This window comes from Tachyglossus aculeatus, chromosome 3, assembly GCF_015852505.1.
Source record: "Tachyglossus aculeatus isolate mTacAcu1 chromosome 3, mTacAcu1.pri, whole genome shotgun sequence".
Lineage (NCBI taxonomy): Eukaryota > Metazoa > Chordata > Mammalia > Monotremata > Tachyglossidae > Tachyglossus > Tachyglossus aculeatus.
In genome coordinates, this window is record NC_052068.1 from 78573714 (window position 1) to 78596526 (window position 22813).

A 22813-nucleotide genomic window follows, 5' to 3' on the forward strand; every position below is an offset into this window, starting at 1 on the left:
AGGTATTTGAAAAAATAAATGGATAAACTGCTAGTATGGTGACCCAATTCACATTCCTTCCCAAATTTTGAAGTGCGAATTCATACCCTTTTTAATGGCAAAAAGACCATTTTATGAACAGGACTTGTATGCAAAACTAGCAAATGGGGGAAAAAATTTCTTAGATAGAAAAAACCAGTTTACATAAAACATATTTTTATGGATATGAATATAAAATAAATCCATTTATTTTGAATTTGCATGATGGACGTTGAACATTGAAAAATGCCTATAAAATGTGACTAGCTTAGGGTAATCTCTCTTTCATCCTATCCTCTCTGACTTCATTCTGAATTAAAGTTCCTATAAAACATCATACTTTAACATTATGATAAACAATCAAATGAATAAAATTGAAAGAAAAGTAAATTGGGGACAAACTATACAACATCTACATCTCAAAGTGAACAACTGATCAAAACATTTTTCAACAAATTGTCCTGGATTCTTTTCACTGCTTTCCTTTTTCATATTCCCTTTTCCTCAAAACATGAAAATTTACAGTAATGAAGATGGGAATCTGGTATTAGGAAGTTATGCTCCTGAGCAAAATGACAGTAGTTACTTTTCAGAAAATTTGAGTTTATCAGAGAAAGTGAATGGTAGCTCATCAGTCGTCTCTACAGGTATATTACTTTTGCAGAACTGAGATGAATAATCCTGTGTACTCTGACTTGAAAACACCATATCTGAAGTCCTGCTGCAATGACAGCTGATCGATGGCAAGTCACACCCTGAGTTCCCTGGATGGGGGTCAAAAGCGCCAGGGAATGAATTTGGAAAAGAATGATAATGTTCAGCTGCCCCTGAAATTGGTGCGAGGTTAGAAGGACTGGACATGAGAGAGGTCTGAAAGCAACTCTTCCTTCCAAATCCCCGGTAAATGTCTAATTTAGCAATGAGGGGTTTTCCAACGTTCACTTCTTGCCTTTCATCCACAGTATCTTCCATTCCTTGATAATTATAGGACAAATGAACTGTGAAGATTAGGTGCTCCTGGAAGTGAAAAGGAATACCAGTTATTTAAAGCATTTCGTTCCTCATCATAATAATTATGATAAAAATAATTATGCTATTTGTTAAGCATTTACTATGTGCCAAGCACTGTTCTAAGCACTGTGGTAGATACAAGATAATCAGGTTGTACACAGTCGCTATCCCATATGGGGCTCACAGTCTTAATCATCTTAATCACAGTCTCAACACCTTTCCCAGGCAGCTTCTTTGCTCCCTCCCTAAGACCTTTGCCTGTCAATACATACCTTTCATCTTCCTAAATTAAAAGGTAAGAGCTGATAATGATCCCTTCCTTTCACTCTCCAACACCTACTGTAAGAACCTGAAGTGGAACTGCTGTAGAAACACATCAACAGGGAATGCAGACACCTCTGTTAATGCAGGAAGGTGCTTGCTCAATAAATCTTGAACAGTTATGAGATGAAAGCAAACACTTAAGCTAAGAAAATACAAGGGGCAAGAATTTTTAAATTTTTTAAAAAATCTTAAATTTTTAAATCTTTTTAAATTTTTAAAAATTTTTAAAATTTTTATTTTTTTAAATCTTTAAATTTTTAAATCTTAAATTAAATCTTAAATCTTAAATTTTTAAATTTAAGAATTTACACACCCTATATCCTAGGAAAGGCCATTCATAGTCCTCTACCACTCATCTCAGTGATCAACATTATTCAGGAATCATCTCACCCTACCTTCTCCCAGTCAAGTTTGAATTCAGAAGTCAGTGGTTTGGGGGACCTTTTTAATGCAACCTGAAATCTGTCAGGCTCCTTTCAGAGAAGCATTGTGGCTCAGTGGAAAGAGCACGGGCTTTGGAGTCAGAGGTCATGGGTTCGAATCCCAGCTCCTCCACGTTCTGCTGTGTGACCTTGGGCAAGTCACAACTTCTCTGCACCTCAGTTACCTCATCTGTAAAATGGGGATTAAGACTGTGAGCCCCACATGGGACAACCTGGTCACCTTGCATCCCCCCCAGCACTTAAAACAGTGCTTTGCGCATAGTAAGCGCTTAACAAATGCCATTATTATTATTATTATTTATATTTTTAGACTCAGCTCCTTCAAACAGAGACCAGGACTGGGGCAAAACAGGAACAGCTTTATTAACTCCGATAATCTATACTCAGTTTGACCCCGGACTCGAGCACCCTGATTCCAGCTTGCTGACTCGGACAGGATAGAAAGATGCACGGGCCATGGGATGAAGGGGACTTCCCCGGTTGCTCTGCACGAGCAGCAGAGTGTCTGCCACCTGCCTTGAGCAGGACTAGGGATGAAAAGATACGTGCATCCCTCAGGAGGCCATACAGCAAGCATCCCTCAGCGTGATGCAGGAATGGAAGCAAACCTCTCAATCAGATAAAGGAGGTTGTGTGCCCTACTCTCCTATTTGTATAGTTGGCAGGAACGTAAATTTTAGTCTTGATTGACAATGACCTTGTTGTATGATCTTCAGCAAATTACCTGGAAGTAGCACAGCCTAGTAGAAAGAGCACAGGCTTGGGAGTCAGAGGACCTGGATTTTAATCCTGGCTCTGCCACATGTCTGCTAGGCAACGTCGGGCAAGTTATTAAACTTCTCTGTGCCTCAATTAACTTATCTGGAAAATGGGGATTAAATCCTATTCCTTTGTATTTAGACTGTGAGCCCCATGGACTGTGTCCATCCTGATTAACTTATGTCTACCCCAGCTCTTAGAATAGTGTTTGACACCTAGTAAGCACTTAACCAGTGCCGTAATGAATAGACACAAATATAAAGTAACCTGTGTCTTAATTCTTCCCACCTGTAAAATGGAGAGAAAAATGTTAAGATATTTGGGAACAGAGACGAGTTGGAAAGGAAAGGATATCATATAGTCTTTCCATTATTTAAATAAATATTCTTCCCAAGTCCAAATTCTAATGAAGGAACTCGTCTATGGATTTTATCCAGGGCACAGGTATCAAAATGAAGTTTAAATTTTATGGAAACATTTTTTCCTTTACAGTACACAAATTAAACAAAAATAATAACCTTTAACTTTTGCAGTGAACTGAGTCTGGTGTAGAGGCAATGCTTGGGAAGTTCCTTGGATACTAAATAGCTGCCAGTTTCTTCAGGAGTCCCTTTATTTGCATGTTTTGGATCAACATCCAAATCCTGAAAGGAATTACAGCCACCCAAAAAAGAAAAAAAAATCAGTGAAAATCACCAATATATGAGGCAGTATGAAATCTTACATCTCAATTATAAAAAAAGTACTTATAAATATAAGTAATCAATTAATCTGGAGATGAGAGTAAACCAGAAGATTATGAGAAGAAAAAACTATTAAAAAGGCCTACAGCTTTTTCTAATCATAAGATTCAATTTCACTAACTTGGAGTCAAAGTAGGGAGAATGTGCCAATTATTTATCATTTTCATTTACAATTTATTGAGGCCGACTGTTTTGATGGCACCTTACCAGAAAATTGCATGCAAATAGGCAGCCATTTAACTTTACACTTCAAGAATTAAAATTTACATTGCTATTTAGCTTGTTAAATATTTCAATATAATATGTGAAATAAATAGCTCATTTTAAATCAGTGTGAGATAGCATCTTTCAAAAGTCTGAAAAACAGAATTTAAGTGCTGACCACTATTTTAATTCATGAAAATACTCTGTAAATTGCAAGTTTGTTGTGCATTTATCATATGTTCATCTAACTTTGCCTTGAAAGCTGTACCCTTCAGTAAATGAGGATAAACCACTGAGATACTATGAGAAGAAAAAAGAAGGTACACTTACGAGTGGTAAATCTGTAACGTAGGCTTCACACATCATTATTTCAGCTGGTTTATGTATTATCCTTGTGTAGATTATCATGACATTGGAAAACTCAGCAGCAAATCCTAGCTGAATCTGAACACCACATTTAAATTCAAGGTACATGCTTTCTGGAAGTTCTGAAAAAAAAAATTGAAATATTCATTTTGAAATTTTAAAGAGGCTTCAAAAATGCCTTTATCGGAAGGAAACAAAAACCCACTTAACTGGGTATCATATTTTGATTATCTTTAAGTGAAGACAGTTAATTACCTGTGAGAATTCCCAGTTGTTTCTAACCAATTTGTATATATACATAAAACTATTCCCAGACAACCTTGGCCCTTTTCTCCCAAGTAAGTGGCCTGAGGACTCCAAAAGCCTCGTGGTGCTTGCCATCTCAGCTGCAGAATATTGAGAAGCGGCAGTCCAACAGGACAGGGGACAGGAAGTTGCAGTCCTTGACATGTCAGGACTTCACTCTAACTTCTCTCACACCCCCTGAGCCAGCACATCCCTAGGCTCATCTCTCGTCACTGCTCCAAACACGCCAATCCCTACTGGCTTTGCCACCTACTTTATTGACAAACAAATGAAAACAAAACAACTCATCATTTGAAGGAACTCTGCAAGGACTTCCCTTTACCTCTTCAACTTTCACCCATCCCAACATCCACCCTATCATCCTTCCTGATCATCTCAATCCCTTTCTCTCCATCCAAACAACTGCCACACTGGTTCTGGCACTTTTTATATCCTGGCAAAACTCCTGCATCAGCCTCCTCACTGATCTCCCTCCTCCGGGTCTCTCCCCTTCTCCAGTCTATCCTGGAATCTGCTGTCCATATCAATTTTCTCAAACCCGATTCTGCAGCAGGTCTCCCCACTCTTCTACAATTTCAAATGGTTCCCCATTTCTCTCTGCATCAAATAGTAACTCCTCAATATTGAGTTTAAGGTACTCGGTCAACTCCCAAGTGCTTAGTACAGCGCTTTGCAAAGAGTAAGCGCTCATTACGATTGATCAATCCTATCTATACACTTCCTTCACTGACTAGGGCAAAGTGCTTTTAACTAAAAGCAATAAAAGGGGGAGGAAGATTAACTAGACTAAAAGTTATGTTCCCTAATAACATGAGCTAACCAAACCAATTCACATTCTTCCTTCCGCTCAAGCTCACCATGCCTCATTCTCTCCTCTCCTGCTATGACCTCTTGCTCATATCCTCCTCCCTGGCTGAAACCCCCAGCCTTCAAATCTGACAGATCATAGCTCTACCCACTTTCAAAGCCCTTCCAAAAATCACACCTCCTCCAGGAGGCCTTCCCTGATGAATTTCTATCCCAACTGCCACTTCAACATTTCTGCACCAACTAACCATGAGTTATCCCTATCCCCTGTACTACTTAAGTACGTATATTTACATACTCTATTACGTAAACACTGACCCATGTACAGTCCCCCTTTTTTCTTTCTATATAACTTATTTACTGCTGCCTACCCCACGAGACTATAAACTGCTTGAGGGAATGGATCATGGCCTAATGGAAAGAGCACGGGCATAGGAGTCAATGGACGTGGGTTCTAATCCCGGCTCCACCATTTGTCTGCTAGTGAACCTGGGCAAGTCATTTCACTTCTCTGTGCCTCAGTTACCTTATCTGTAAAATGGGGATTAAGACTGTGACCACCATGTGGGACAACTTGATTAGCTTGTATCTACCCAGCACTTAGAATGGTGCTTGGCATGTAGTAAGCACTGAACAAATATATGGCTTAGTGGAAAGAGCACGGGTTTGGGAGTCAGAGGTTGTGGGTTCTAATCCCAGTTCCGCCACTTAACAGCTGTGTGACTTTGGGCAAGTCACTTAACTTCTCTGTGCCCCAGTTACATCATCCGTAAAATGGGGATTAAGACTGTGAGCCCACGTGGGACAACCTGATTACCTTGAATCTACCCTGGTGCTTAGAACAGTGCTTGGCACATAGTAAGTGCTTAACAAATACCATCATTATTATTATTATTACTAATTCTGTTGTATTTTCTCCAGCAGTTAGTACACTATTCTGCCCACAGAATTGGCTGACTTCCGAAGGACTTTAAATTTTGAATATGCCTTAAAAACATCAGGTCTTAGTGAAAGCAGCCTGTAGCACCCTCAATGTCTAGAGGTGATGTTCAGCCTCTTTAAGGAACTATTTCATCCTGGAGCCTCAAGTTTCTGTCAGACTGTTAACAAGCAGCAAAACTGACTGGATTGAGTTCCATCGTCTCCTTATCCCTGCCCATTCACTTGTGGAAGTGAAACCAAGCAGTGAAATGTCCAAAAGGTGGGTAAATGATGGGGAAGGGAGATATCGTTATACTGTCCTCTCCCAAGTGCTTAGTACAGTGCTCTGTATACAGTAAACACTCAGTAAATACAATTGATTGATAATCAAAAGGACCAGATGATCCCTGAGTTCACTACCATAGGCAAGCTTATTATCCAGTGGTAAACAGTGGAACAGAGAGGGATGCCCAGAAACACAGTGAGTAGGAGATACTCTTCATATTAGAATCTAGAATGAAATCAACTCTGGTCTCATCCTTATTAGGTCAAAGTGCTTTCAATTAAAACACTAAAACTAGGATGAAGATAAACTAGACTAACCTTTGTGTTCCCCGACAGTATGAGCTAGCCTAAACTTTTACTTGGGATAAATGGGTCTGCTGCAGTTTGTTCACTACTCAGCAGATAATCACTGTAATTTCATATTAAAGCTATATCTTTCATTGACAACCATGTAAAGAATAACATATACTTTACCATGTGCTTTGGCCCACTGTAGATTCCGTACCAGTGATTCCGCAGAATATACAGTTTGTTGTATAGGGTCAGTGAGTGCTCTCTTTTCAGATAAACTGCTCCGGATCTCCAATGCCTGCTTGCCTTTAGTAAGATGACATTTTCCCATATCTAAAGAAAAGATGCTAATAATTTACCACCCACAGCTGTTTTTGTTCCATTTCAAAACGTTATGCTACAGTGGTTCCCATTAAGGTTGTCCTATACTGAAAGCACATTACAACAGCTAGCTATTCTCTGATTTTTTTTTCCTCGAGCAGTAAAAATCCTTTGAAAATTAGGTTCCGGTTGTAAGGTTGACTTTTCAGACCACCTTGTTTCATTTCCATGAATATTTCCTTACCAATTTGTCAGCAAATGAGAATATCAGAGATAACCAAAATCCTCCTGCCCAAATATTTTTTGCAGCAGACAGTACAAGAGGTGAATGTGTGTGGCTATGTGGAGTGTTTTCATTGATTCTCCTGGATTGCCTATCTCTCTCTCATTCTCTTTCTGAATTTTGACATCTTTCTTTCCTGTCCTTTCAGACAGGCCCCTGGATGTCTTGTCTTATGCCGTCATTTCCAACCCATAGCGATACCATGGACACATCTCTCCCGGAACACCCCACTCTCCATCAGCAATCGTTCTGGTAGTGTATCCATTGAGTTTTCTTGATAAAAATATGGGCATGGTTTACCAATGCCTCCTTCCACGCACTAAACTTGAGTCTCTGCCCTCAACTTTCTCCCATGCTGCTGCTGCCCAGCATGGGTGGGTTTTGACTTGTAGCAGATTGCCTTGCACTTGCTAGCCACTGGCCAAGCCAGGAATGGAATGGGTATGCCTCTGCTTGACTCTCCCTCCCATAGCTGAGACTGGTAGAGTACTGGAAAATCTCCAGATGCATCCCTGAGAGGGGTCCCTGGAGGTCACACCCTTTAATTAGTATATATGGTCATATTACTTTAGGCACATATCTTTAAATGTTGTTTCTTCCACCTACCTCTAATTAATTTTAGTGTTTGTCACCCTTGATGGATTCAAAACTCCTTAAGGGCAGTGACAGTGTGTCCCACAGGCTTAGTGCAGTGCTCTGCCAAGTGAGCGCTCAATAAATACTACTGGTTGATTGACTGACTGGAGTCCACCCTCAGAGCTCAAAAACTGCATTCATATTTTCTTATCAGGTGCATAAGCGGAACATTAGGAGAATGAGATATTCTCTACTTCCTGACCCAACTAACACTTTGGTGGCTTCTTCTGGTTCTCTGAGACAAGTCCTTTGGGCATATAAATGTTCCAATGTTTAAGGCTGACCTTCCCTTGACTTAGGATAATAATAATAATAATGATTATGGTATTTGTGAAGTGCCTACTATGTTCCAAGCACTGTATTAAGAGCTGGGGTAGATACAGGGTAATCAGGTTGTCCTATGTGGGGCTCACACTTTTAATCCCCATTTTACAGATGAGGTAACTGAGGCACAGAGAAGTTAAGTGACTTGCCCAAGGTCACACAGCAGACAAGTGGCAGAGCCAGGATTAGAACTCAGGTCCTCTGACTCCCAAACCTGTGCTCTTTCCACTAAGCCATGCTGCTTCTCAGATACTGACCTCCAGCCGTAGGTTAAGCGCACTGCGGCTGCTCCACTTTCTTCTATTGCTGGTAAGGACTGTGCCCTACTCAGCTAAAGATGCTACTGACTGTTTTCAGTTTGGAAATCTGGTCACCCTGCATATTATTTATCACTTAATGGCAATATATTAGAGAGATTAATAGTAAAGGGAATAATCTCAGAGAGACTAAGACTTGAAATCACAATTCTTTACTTGGGATTTTTTACTTTTACCTTCTGCAACTCCATCAAGTAGTACAGTAATTTTCTTATCTTCTAATAAACGATCCTTCAAGAACTTCATGAAGATACCATTTGCTAAACCAGAGTGTTGGATTTCAAAAGCTTCTGCTCCTTGGCACCTTCAAAACAGTAATGGTAAGAACTGAATGCTTGTTATAAATAAATGTTCAACAATAATTGCTTTAATCAGAATTAGGATCATATGTATAATTCCAGACTCGCAACTGAAAAAATGAAATTAAGAGAATCGCTAATTAAAGAAGAGGTTGCCAGAGAATATAAGGAGAGGAGCTGAAGGATAAAATCCATTTTGGTTCTCCAAAATCATCACAGATGCACTATGTACAAATTTAAAGCATACTTACGTGGCATAGCCAAACACAATATTAGCAGTGACTTTCAGGGCGTCTAAAATTGGAATGGTATCGTCATAGTCATTTCTAAAGTAAAATTGATAGAAAAAGAAGATATTTAAGAAAAATATATGGTTTTTTTTTACATATTTGTATATACATAGTGGAAGATTTGGGGAATGTTCTTCCTCCAGCATAATTCTGTTCTGGTATACATGATCCACAAATTGGCAAAATTAGATTTGGTTTAGGAAGGAATGGTTATTCACATTTGTTTGGTTTCCATCAAGGTGTTACACTAGCCTCTGAATCAGCCTTATGGTAGTGTACTACACAGTTCTTTGTCAACTTTCTTGTAACTTTATAAAAATTAACACAATAAAATAACAGTGAATGATAGTTGAAACCAACAATTTTCATCCCCATCCTAAAATGGGTTCTAATCCTGATTAGAATCTGAGAATCAGATTAGAATCTGGGTTCTAATCCTGACTCCACCACTCAGCTGCTGTGTAACCTTGGGCAAATCACTTAACTTCTCTGTACCTCAAGTTACTGCATCTGTAAAATGGGGATTAAAACTATAATAATAATAATAATAATTATGATGATGGCATTTATTAAGCCCCAACTATGTGGCAAGCACTGTGCTAAGTGCTGTGGAGGTTACAAGGTGATCAGGTTGTCCCACGGGGGGCTCACAGTCTTAATCCCCATTTTACAGAAGAGGTAACTGAGGCACAGAGAAGTTAAGTGACTTGCCCAAAGTCACATAGCTGATAATTGGTGGAGCCAGGATTTGAACCCCTGACCTCTGACTCCAAAGCCCGCGCTCTTTCCACTGAGTCACGCTGCTTCCATGGAGACTATGCTCTCCATGTGGGACATGGACCGTGTCCAACCAGGTTAGTTTGTCTTCTCCAGTACTTAGTACAGTGGCTGGTAAAGAGTAAGTGTTTAACAAATACCATTAAAAAATAATCATAATACTTAATCTTGTTCTCAAAACATTCTCCTTTTCCTCAACCAATCTATTCCAAGAAGTAGTTCTTGAAATTTCACATTTGTCCAACAACCTAGAAAACACGTTTGTGTAATGGATGATGTTAAATCAGTAGAAACAATCAAAATTTTTCTCTCCAATGCATTTAGCTCACTTAAAGTGCTCTGTTTTTGTCTCTAAATAGAATAATTGTCCGCCTACAGGGTCTACAGGATCCAAGCCAACAGGGTTGGGTTGGGCTCACACCTCAAACATCTAAATTCTCAAAAGTGAACGAATCAGTCTTATTCAGGTTGAATTCACTATTCTTCAAAATGAAGTTACCCAGGGTGTCCCGAGTCTTGAACCTGCCAACAGAATGGCTTTGAGGTTCTTTTGGGGATTTGGAGAAGGTTGTGAATTCTGTGCTTTGAGATGCAGGAACCCCAGGCTTTCCTAATATCAGACCTGTGCAGATGGAAAATGCAGTCACCACGGCCTAGCAGGCAATCCCCTCTAGACTGTAAACTCGTTGTGGGCAGGGAATGCCACTTTTTATTTATTGTTGTGTTGTAATTTCCCAAATGCTTAGTAAAGTGTTCTGCACACAGTAAGTGCTCAATAAATACCACTGAATAAATGAATGAATTCCAGATACAGCAACTCCTTAAAAAGTCAGTCATGTCACTCCAACCACTGGTGCCCACAATTTTACCAACTGTTGAGTCTAAGTCAGGGAGGCCCCAAAGATTTAAGTCATGAAGAGTTCTGTCCCCTAGGCATAATGCTATTGTATAGGTGTTTGTTAAAAGAAGAGTAACATTTATATTTTATGCTAATAACATTTTGATTAAGTTGAACTTAATTGTGAGAAAAAGACAAGTCCATCTTTGCGAAAACAGAAAAATTTACCTTTTCCTACACATATCCAGTAGGAACACATTTAGTCCAGTCTCCTTTTCTTGCATCAATTTAAGTATACTTTGCACACAGAGACAATTTGCAGACCTGTAGGGATTTGGAGCATCAATAGGGACCATAAAACTATTCCCATAGTTTTCATAGCCATGTCCAGCATAATATAATAAACCTGAAATAAAAAAAATTCCATGTGATTACAGCCAAATTTATAAAGGAAGTGAACTAAGCAATCTGTCGTGTACAGATCTCTTGCTGTGCACACAATTATCACAGAAGCAGCGTGGCCTAGTGAATACAGCTCAGTTTTGGGAGTCAAAAAGTTTGGGGTTCTAATCCCGGCACTGCCACTTCATTCAGTCACTTCATAAATGCCATTATTATTATTCAGTCGTATTTATTGAGCGCTTACTGTGTGCAGAGCACTGTACACTTGTCTGCTGTATGATCTGGGTTCAAGTCACTTGCCTTCTCTTGCCTCAATTACCTGATTTGTAAAATGGGGATTAAGCCTGTGAGCTCCATGTGGGACATGGACCATGTCCAACTTCATTAGTTTGTATCTACCCCAGTTCTTAATAAAGTGCCTGGTACCATTAAAAAAGGAGAAAAGTTGACTGTGCAAGTATTTCCTTTTAATGCTAAAACATAGATAATTTCAGCCCCTCTAATATTAACTTTAGCCCCTCTAGATGTTTATGGAAAATTTGATTATAAATGAAAATTTAATCTTGAATTTATGTAGTTGTAACATCCATCTTCTAGGTTAAAATTTAAAGACTACACAATTAAACAGATTTTGCGTGACTTTTTTTGATTGATCTTCCTTAAAAATGACTTGCTAAAATGCAGTTGGACGAAGCTGTGGATACTTCACTTCAGAGAAGCAAAACTATTTCACAATCAAGGATTAGAAGAATTGCAAAATCTGTATGGTGCTAAATTTGAGAATCAGTTTCAGGAGTGATATGACTGTATTTTGATTCTTTAACAGATATTTGGTTTAGCTGCTGTTTACTAAAAACGATAACGGTTATGGCTCAGATTTCATTCTGCATTTGTAACATGTAAGCGTTTTGAGGCTTTCAAAGAAAATGTAAATTTAAAAGATGACAGTCTCTGGTTCTGTCATGCTACAGAATTATAGTCCAGCTGCCAAATCAGACAGTAAAGGCAGGAGGGAAATGCTAAAAAGTCCTCCCCAGCGAATGGCACCATGGAGTTTCAGGTTGGCCCAGGTGGTCCTTGAGGGGTCTAGGGGGTCTTTGACCCACTGTGCGGATGCTCTGAATTTGGAACCAGTCCAGATCCACCAATCCTGTTAGAAATCTGCGGTGGGTGTGTGGGTCCTGGAGCTTTAAGCTCCTATAACACATCTTTCAAAGCAGCAAAGCCATCGGACTAACGGACACTTACAATCAATCAATGGGATTTACTGAACGTTTACTATGTGCAGAATATTGAAGTAAGCCCTTGAAAATATGGCTTTGCCCAAATAATCTCCACTGACTTTACGTAGTCTATTCTTGCTATACTAAATTAGACATGTTATGGGGAATTATAATAATAATAATAATAATAATGGCATTTATTAAGTGCTTACTATGTGCAAAGCACTGTTCTAAGCACTGGGGAGGTTGCAAGGTGATCAGGTTGTCCCTCGGGGGGCTCACAGTCTTAATCCGCATTTTACAGATGAGGTCACTGAGGCCCTGAGAAGTTAAGTGACTTGCCCACAGTCACACAGCTGACAATTGGTGGAGCCGGGGTTTGAACCCATGACCTCTGACTCCAAAGCCCGTGCTCTTTCCACTGAGCCACACTGCTTCTCTGATTACCATGGCAGGACTTGGAATTGCTGATTTTTTTTTTAAGATGGCATTTGTTATACACTTACTATGTGCCAGGCACCGTATTAAGCACTGGGGTAGATACAAATTTATCAGGTTGGACACAGTCCCCGTTCCACAAGGCTCTCACATTCTTAATCCCCATTTTACAGATGAGGTGACTGAGGCACAGAGGGGTTAAGTGACTTGCTCAAGTTCACACAGCAGATAACTGGAGGAGCTGAGTTTAGATCCCAGGTCCTCTGCCTCTCAGGCTCGTGCTCTTTCCACTTGGCCATGATGCTTCTCTAAACTGGGGTGTGGGTCAATCTTTAGAGTTTGGAAATAGACTAACAAAAAACTATCATTCACACAACTCTCCACATTTGGGGCATGTTTTAAGTTTTCTATGATTATTTAACATTTTCTTTTCCAGCTGAAGGCAAACAGTATGGTCTAGTGGATACAGTATGAGCCCAGGAGTCAGAAGGACCTGGATTCTAAGCCCGCTCTGCCGCTTGTCTGCTGTGTTACCTTGCGTAAGTCAATTCACGTCTCTGTGCCTCAGATACCTCTTCTGTAAAACGAGGATTAAGAGTGTGAGCCCCATGTGGGACAGGGACTGTGTCCAACACGATGTGCTTCTATCCACCCCAGCATTTAGTACAGCACTGGGACATAGAAAGTGCTTAACACATACCACAATTATTATTATTATTCAGGTGGACTTGGGGGTTCAAATAGCTAAAGATGTCTATCGTCTGCTCATCAGTGAAGGTAGTAAATGTAGATTTAAGGGAGAGACACAGGATATCAAAAAGCAGGGTAGTATTAAGGCAATGAACACTGGGGCTGTCAGATACTAAAGGATGATAAATCACAGGACTTTGAGGCTAATGAACCAACAAATATAATATTAATATATTAATGGCATTTATTAAGCGCTTACTATGTGCAAAGCACTGTTCTAAGCACTGGGGAGGTTACAAGGTGATCAGGTTGTCCCACGAGGGGCTCACAGTATTAATTCCCATTTTACAGATGAGGTAACTGAGGCACAGAGAAGTTAAGTGACTTGCCCAAAGTCACACAGCTGACAATTGGCGGAGCCAGGATTTGAACCCATGACCTCTGACTCCAAAGCCCGTGCTATTTCCACTGAGCCACACTGCTTCTCGTACTAAAGTACTAAAAAGAGATGCACTTCCTCATAAGTCATTAAACCAAAATACTCAGTTTAAACCTCTCTTGCATCAGAAAATACAAATGTATTCTGAGTGCAAAAACTAAGGGTGGTCATCCTAATTATATTTTATCTGAGACCACCTCAATTCCACGTAAGTAAATATATAAAATGCTAAACAGGTGTCGCTAATGGTAACAATACTGAAACTACCAGGGATCCAGAAAAAAGTATCATTTTCATTTCTATTTGAATTGCTTCAGTAGAACAGAATAATCTCATTAAAATGTATACTAAACCTCAAATTTTTTCATTTATAAATGGAAAAAATCCATCTGAGAGAAAAAATGGGAAGCAATATGATGAATTTCTGCTTATCACATAAGACTTCTAATCAACAAGACTTGAAATGTCACTTTCCTGGCAGTCAATTGTTATTACACAATGTCATGGAAAGCATTCTATATATGTACAACAAAGGCCAAATGTGTTCAGCAGCTGTTCTGGTGTCCAGAAGAGTGTAGGTTAAAACTAATTCATCACTTGCAATTGACACCTTGGCATCTTTTCTGTTCTCATAATATATAGTAAATTAACTGGTCAGATAATAAGAGAGAAAAATATAGGGGTTTGCTGAAAAAGTTTAAAATTTGAGTAGGAAAGCTGCATTTTTTAAAATTTCATGGATATAATAATAATTAGTAATTATGGAATTTGTCAAGAGCTTATTATGTGCCAGGCACTGTACTAAGCGCTGGGATAAATACAAGCAAATCAGGTTGGACAGAGTCCCTGTATCACGTGGGGCTCACAGTCTCACTCCCCATTTTACAGATGAGATAACTGAGGCACAGAGAAGTGAAGTGACTTGCCCAAGGTCACAAAGCAGACAAGTAGAGGAGGAGCCGGGATTAGAACTCATGACCTTCTAACTTCCAGGCCCCTGCTCTATCTACTACACTATACTGCTTCCCAATCTGCTGACTAAACAAAAATACACATTCAGAAGGTCTCTGTGAGATCAATGGATATCAATACCGAAATTCTATCAGTGCTATCAAAATATTTAATTCTCAGAGTGTCTGAATCTCAAGCACAGACAATGTGGTATAGCTTCAACAGCATCCAGTACAGTGTCATGCACAGTAAATACTCACATATTAAGCAGCCACAGTACCAGAAGTCCTACATGAAATTTGAAGCACCAGTAAACCTCAGGTAGTGTGATTTTCTTTAAATGGTATTTGTTAAGTGCTTATTATGTGCCAGGCACTGTACTAAACGCTGGACAGGTTACAAGTTCATCAGGTTGGACACAGTCCATGTCCCACATGGGGCTCACAGTCTTAATCCTCATTTTACAGATGAGGTAATGGAGGCACAGAGAAGTAAAGTGACTTGCCCAAGGTCACACAGCAGGCAAGTGGCAGAGCCAGGATTACAGCCTACATCCTCTGAATCTTGGGTTTCTTTGACAGGGAATATAAATATATATTTTTAATGGTATTTGTTAAGCATTTACCTATGCGGCAGGCACTGTTCTAAGTGTTGGGGTAGGTTCAAGCTAATCCGGTTGGACACAGTCCCTATCCCACATAGGGCTCACAGTCTTAATCCCCATTTTACAGATGAGAGAACTGAGGCACAGAGAAGTGAAGCAACTGGCCAAAGGTCACACAGCAGACAAATGGCAGAGCAGAGATTAGAACCCAGATCCTTCTGACTCTAATAATAATAATGATAGCATTTATTAAGCACTTACTATGTGCAAAGCACTGTTCTAAGCGCTGGGGAGGTTACAAGGTGATCAGGTTGTCCCACGTGGGGCTCACAGTCTTGGTCCCCATTTTCCAGATGAGGGAACTGAGGCCCAGAGAAGTGAAGTGCCTTGCCCAAAGTCACATAGCTGACAAGTAGTAGAGTCAACATTCGAACCCATGACCTCTGACTCCAAAACCCGTGCTCTTTCTACTAAGCCACTCTGCTTCTCATTCATTCATTCATTCATTCATTCAATCATATTTATTGAGCGCTTACTGTGTGCAGAGCACTGTACTAAGTGCCTGGGAAGTACAAGTCGGCAACATATAGAGACGGTCCCTACCCAACAACGGGCTCACAGTCTAGAAGGGGGAGACAGACAACGAAACAAAACATGTGGACAGGTGTCAAGTCATCAGAATAAATAGAAATAAGGCCAGATGCACATCATTAAGAAAATAAATAGAATAGTAAATATGTACAAGTAAAATAAATAGAGTAATAAATCTGTACAAACATATATACAGGTGCTGTGGGGAGGGGAAGGAGGTAGGGCGGGGGGGATGGGGAGGAGGAGAGGAAAAAGGGGGCTCAGTCTGGGAAGGCCTCCTGGAGGAGGTGCACTCTCCTTTGCTCTAGGACACTAGGCCATGCAGCATGCTCGCGCTCTCTCTCTCTATCTCTTTACATATATATATATAAATAATATATACATACATACATATATACATATATATGTGTGTGTGTGTGTATATATATATATATATATATATATATATATATATATATATATATATATATATATATATATATCTCAACTCTAAAAGTAGTAGCTAGGGGGACGGCTGACAAGAGTTTAGCCAGGAGATCTTGGAATGGGAGAGGCAGGAGGGCCAAGTGCCTCTCCAAACCTTCTCCTGCTCCTCGTGAAGCATCTCTGTGCCACTTCTCTTTACCTGGCCTCAGTAAGCTCCAAAACACTGAATTACATGTCTATTAAATTTACCCAAGCACCCAGTACAGTGAGAACTCTGCACACAATAAGTGCCCAATAAAAAATGAAGGTGGAGATGATGCTCTTCATTGTAGGAAGTGGGGGGACAGATTTCGATTGGTCAGAAATTGTCAATCCACAATAAACACAGATGCAATGAGGAATGATCATCTAGCATCAAGGGTTTTAGACCAATATATGTGTGCGCATGTGCGTGCGTGTGTGTACACACACACACACAAACAAGACAATCATATGGCAAAGGGATTGTAGTTAATCTGGTTATACTGTGTCTACCCCAATGCTTAGTTCAGTAATCAGCACATAGTAAGTGCTTAACAAATACTTCTATTATCAGCATCATATTAGTATTAATTATAATAGTCACACAATAACATTTTATAATTATGATTATTAATAATTATGACACAACAAATTTTCTGGGTGCTCAGTGTGTCTGGGACTGAGTTCTGCTTTGGTCTTTTCAGACACACACACACACACACATATATTGGACTAAAACCCCTGATGCCAGAATCATTCATTCATTCATTCATTCAATCGTATTTATTGAACACTTACTATGTGCACAGCACTGTACTAAGTGCTTGGGAAGAACAAGTTGGCAACATATAGAGATGGTCCCTACCCAACAATGGGCTCACAGTCTAGAAGGTGGAGACAGACAACAAAACAAAACATGTGGACAGGTGTCAAGTCGTCAGAACAAACAGAAATAAAGCTAGATGCACATCATTAACAAAATAAATAGAATAGTAAATATGTACAAGTAAAATAAATAGAGTGATAAATCTGTACAAACACACATACAGGTGCTGTGAGGAGGGGAAGGAGATAGGGTGGGGGGGATGGGGAGGAGGAGAGGAAAAATGGGGATCAGTTTGGGATGACCACCCCTAACACAGATGCCTAACACATCCCTACCACTGACCATCACAAACACAAATGACCATGTGAATTTTCCATTTTCTTCCAACAGAAACTACAGAAACATATACTCATATGTAAGTGTGTGTGAGTGTTTGTGTCTCCTTTACTGTTCTTAGATAATATTAGATGGCAAATAAAGGCAGACAAAATATTTTGACCTTGAAATGAGCAAAAGCTATAACAGAATTATTATTATTTTTTCCTATTTAGTACGCCTCACTTTAAACCAGAACATTACCTGGGAACAGGCTCTTGGAAACATACTCAGGTAATAGTATCAGTATCAGTCTCAAGACAAAACTTGCACTGGGGAAAAAAGACCGCTGGAGTTTAAAAGTAATCAGTAACTTACTTCCCGCATATTAGGTTATTAACCTCTCACTTCAATTACACCTATAATATTCACTCATTCCAAGATTACTGTGTTCAAGGGTTTAATAAAGCATTACGACAATGAAAATTATAAATGTTATCCGTAACTTACCATACACGCCTTTGTCCAACAGAAGTAAAAATTCATCCACAGCATTCCGCATCTCATGTTCGGTGAGATCCAGTAATGAAACAACCTTGAAATCCAGCTGTCTTAGCAAGTTGGTTAACTCATACACGTCCACCAAAGGAGCTTTTAGCTTGGGATGATTCAAATAGCTCATATTCCCTATCAAGAGAGCTACCTTATCCTTTGCTACATGAAAAAAATAGAATATTGTTAAAAATCTATAAAAATGATAACCTAAGAGTTTTATTAGAATAATAGGCTTATAATTATGATATTTAATTTAAATGATTTTTGTAAATATAATGCTCGATTTAAAATGCTACCCCTCTAGTTCTGACAGCTCTCCTAATCTGCAATTCCACAATTCCAAATTAGCTACAGGATATCTCCTCTTGGACGGTCCCCCGGCATCTCAAATTTAACTTGTCTAAAAATCGAACTACTTATCTTCTCTCCTAACTTTCTTATCAGAGTCAATAACACTACCATCCCACTGCTCCAGAAACCTGCAACCTCAGGGTTACTCTATACACCTTCCTGTCTTTCACTTCTAACCTATTTTCTGTGAAGTCTTGCCAGTTCTTCTCACATCACCTTCTGCATCCACCTCTTTCTCTCCATCCAAATAGATACCAATCTGGCACAAGCTCTGGTCATATTGCCACTATTCTTCACAAGACTCTTCACACGTCTCACTGCTTCCAGTCTCCACCTTCTGCAATTCATACTACAAAATGCTACTGCTACAGAACACGCCACCCTAACCTAAGTTTCCACTCTCTTCACTTGCTCCATCCCAATCCACTCTACATTCTCCCATCGCTAACCTTCTAACAGTACCTTGCTCTCAACTCTCCTGCCTCTACCACCTCACTCAGTACATTTCCCCAGCTTGAAACTCCATCTGAAACCACAACCCAATCCACTGGATCACAGATAATATTCAAAGCCCTCCGAAAAGCCCACCTCCTCCAATATGCCTTCTCTGATTAATTCCCACAGCATTTCTGGTCACATAAATCGATCTGCTATCTTAAGCCCTTATGAATAAAGGCACACCTCCTCCAAGAAGCTTTCCCTAAACCTTCTTCTCCTCTTCTCCCACTCTCTTCTGTGTCACCCTGACTTGCTCTCTTCATCCTCCCTCCCATCCCAACGCATATATCTGTAATTTATTTCTTTATGCATATTAATGTCTGTCTCCCCCCAGACTGTGAGCTCATTGTGGGCAGGGAATGTGTCTGTTTGTTTTTGTATTGTACTCTCCCAAGTGCTTTGTATAGTGCTTTGCACACAGTAAGCGCTCAATAAATACAATTGAATATGCTTACTCAGTAGTGCAAAGAATTACTTATTTTGATTGCACTAAAGATACTTTTATAACTGTTCCCCCATTAGAGTTTAAGCTCCTTATGGGCAGAGAATGTGTCCTCAACAGACACATTCTCAGCATAGTATATCAAAACTTCTCACAATAGTCTTCAGAGACCTCCACTAGCTGTCCCTCTCATCTAAATTCATACAATCATATTTATTGAGTGCTTACTCTGTGCAGAGCACTGTACTAAGCACTTGAAAAGTACTAAATGTTACCACCTCCCAGTACACCGCTCTTCAGTCATGCAAGATAACCTACTTACTGTCTTCCCACATGGTTCTCTCTCTCTCAATCTGTCCCAAATTTTCCCCTCCCCTTTGCCAAACATTATTCTGACTATTCCTATAACTCTAATGAAACGTTCCTCACCCTCATCCTCCTAGAAGTCTTCTTCCCTCATTCTGATATTTCTGATCCCCTTCCAATTACATCATTTTTTTCATCTGAATCTGTAAATTATGTATATATGCTTCTTTTCTTGTATATTCTTATGTTTCTTTCATGGTCTATAACTGTTACTTATGTTTTACTACTTATATTTTGTTATGTCCTCTGAATTTTAATACTTTCTCAGGTCCTAAAGAGTAAGGACTAGGTTCTGTTTTTCCTTTTTAACTCCTCAGAGTGCCCACTGTAGACTGGAGGTTCTAAATGACTTCAAGAACTAGTTCTTGAAAAATGTCAGCATCTAATTTTACTGAACAACTATTACATGCAGAGAGCCTTGCATTACATGCTTAGATCTAGAGGATAAATATGTGATGCGATCCTTGCCCTCATGAAGAAATACAGCCATCTCTGAAGCAAAACTCAGCAGCCATCTCAAATGAGCAATCAGGGTTAGAACATTTGCCATTAGGTCAGACAAATGGTCCATTCAGCCTGGCATGTCTGGCTTAGACAACAGTAGGTTGGATGTCCTCCTTGACATGCACCCTTATGATTAGGGATTTTGCGACTTCATCCTCCTGATCATTTGGGCTGTCCTCTCTATACCATCTCTAGTTCTATTTCATCCTTCCTTTCTAGATGTGGAAACCAGAAACAAATATAATACTCCAATATCCTGAAACATGCCTTTTATTTTAGAACACCCTCTGTGATGATGCCTAAACACTGCGTTGAGATTCTAGGCTACAGATTTGAAGTAATAGTTCATATGTCGACATCCATAGCGTCTTTTGGACTATTTTTACCCAAATACATTTCATTATTGCTTAAGCTATCACATTTTTACCCCTTTTTTCAGTTTATTTCCATCACCTGGAAGGGCTTAGGAATTCTGCAGACCTGAAGCTGTTGTTAGGTGCTCCCTTTTCCAACTCATTTATGAAGATTTTAAAATGAAAACCATTTTTAACAAGAAAACCCAATGAACCTTATTCTTTTCACATCTCCACCCAGGAAATTGGCAATTTCCCCCTACTCTTGTTTCTCCTATCATCTAGCCTGTTTTCCATCTGTAACAGACCATTCCCTCTAGACTGTAAACTCAGTGTAGGCAGGGAATGTGTCTACCAACTGTGTTATTTGGTTACATTGTACTCTCCATAGTGCTTAGTACAGTGCTCTGCACACAAGAAGTGTTCAATAAATACAACCAATTGACTCCCTTTAATCCTGCAATTACTCAGGTTAAAAACAAAACAGATTGGTATGAAGCTTGGTCAGTCTTTTCTGGAAGAGGGAGAGGAATTTTTAGGGATATGAGAGAGAGAGAAATTGAGATAGTGAGAGAATGAGAAAGAGGGAAGGAGGTTCTTTCTGACTCAAAGGGGTGGGGCAAGCATGTTACTTCCTGTCTAACAAGATGTGGGTGCAATGCTGACTGTGTTGCTAAACCCCCCAGTGCCTTGCTCAAGACAAAATATTTTCTAAAAGAATCCAGAGACAGCTTGTGAGTCATAGGCAAACCAACCTTGGTCTAAGTGCTCAGTGGCACTAAACTTGTTGATGAATTCCTGATAAGTACAAAAGTGAGATTCTGTGGTCTATAATTTCCAGGGTCACTTCTAAAGCCTTTAACACAGTTGAGAATTACACTGGTGAACTGGCTGTCCTTTTTAATAGAGTTTAGTGTGTAGTGCGCTTGAAATTTCCTCAGCTTCCTTCCAAATTTCTTCAGAGCTGCTGGGTGAATGTCTAATGATTTCTTTACTTTTGATATATCAATTTTGCCTAAAAGAACATGTTTGGTTGTCATCATTTGATCCAGTATCACATCTATCTCTTATGGTACTCTCCTTATCTACTTTCTTGATTAAGACTACAAGAGAATGAATTGAGCCTACACCTCATTTTATTTCCAAATATTCTTTTGACCCCATGATCATCAAAGGGTCACTGATTTCTTAGTCAATTTTCCTTTTTTGATGGTTTTGAAGAACTTTACTTACTAAGTTCTCATGCTTCCTTTCTGACTTGCCTAACTTCCTATTTGCATTTGACTTATCATTTTTGATAAGCTTTCCTATCTACTTTTTCCTTTACCAGTTAATCATGCAGTGTTTCTGATACTTTTTGTTTATGTTCCTGTAGCACATTTATCTGAATATCTAATAGTCTTAAATAGCTTTTTAACCAACTTGATTCAGTTCATCTTAAGAATCAAATTTTATCATAGTTCCCTTTTCTAAAACTTAATGTCTTTGTGCATGTGGTTTTTCCAGAATTCCATGGCAAGAATGTTAGATTAGGTGGTACCAGCTTTATAATTGCCAGCTGAAAGACACTGCAATTAGATACCTCTGATGTAATGCTTTAAAATGTTCAAGATAATTTCACTGAAAATGTATTTAAAGTTTCTTCTATTTTTACAGAATATAAGTATAGAAAGTTAAATGATAGAAAAAACTACTAACCGTAGTTTTAGCAAGCCCCATTGTTCCCATTCCTGCAAAGCCCTCTTAAAAAGCCTCTTCCTACAGAAAGCATTCCCTGACTAATCCCCCACCTTCCCATTCATGTCCACCTACACCACTACTCACATTTATTTACTACTTACCATTAAAGTGCTTACTATAGTGTTCTGCACAGAGTAAATGTTCAATAAATAGCATTTACTGATTGATTTATTCATTGTCTCTTTCATATCTATTCTTTCACACAATTATTATTTGTGTGTCAAATTATGTTCACTGTTAAAGCAGGATGCATTGTGATGGTTGCTGTATTTAATATCCATGTTGATGGTTTATGCTACATCCTCTAACATTTCTCACTTTGCCTTCAAGTAAACCTATTATTAGGGTTTCTTGTCTTTACTGATACTCCTTCCTTGTTTCTATTGATACTGTCTGTCTTTACAAGTTCCAGGCATAACAAATGATCTGCTTACCACCAAATGTGTGAACGTGTTGTTTTTTTATTTGCTTTCAAGTTTCTTCAAGTTTCGAGGGTAATCCCTTGTCTTGGTGTT

The 22813-nt window shown here is 39.3% G+C and overlaps 1 protein-coding gene and 1 non-coding gene across 3 annotated transcripts in view; both read right to left on the reverse strand.

Moving 5' to 3' along the window:
* Nucleotides 1-205: 205 nt before the first annotated feature.
* The window catches only part of MALT1 (MALT1 paracaspase), a 75304-nt gene continuing 52696 nt past the window's right edge, over nt 206-22813 (reverse strand). For both annotated transcript variants that reach the window (XM_038743879.1, XM_038743878.1), the window contains 8 exons: nt 18000-18203; nt 10792-10969; nt 8910-8984; nt 8536-8663; nt 6662-6811; nt 3833-3990; nt 3074-3199; nt 206-1035 (listed from right to left, as the gene is read on the reverse strand). In XM_038743879.1, the coding sequence (XP_038599807.1) occupies nt 601-1035; nt 3074-3199; nt 3833-3990; nt 6662-6811; nt 8536-8663; nt 8910-8984; nt 10792-10969; nt 18000-18203 (1454 nt within the window). In that variant the 3' untranslated portion in view covers nt 206-600. The remainder of the gene's footprint in view (nt 1036-3073; nt 3200-3832; nt 3991-6661; nt 6812-8535; nt 8664-8909; nt 8985-10791; nt 10970-17999; nt 18204-22813) is intronic.
* LOC119926283 lies at nt 7467-7604 on the reverse strand. The gene has a single exon (XR_005450171.1). It is a non-coding gene; the product is annotated as a small nucleolar RNA SNORA7 (small nucleolar RNA).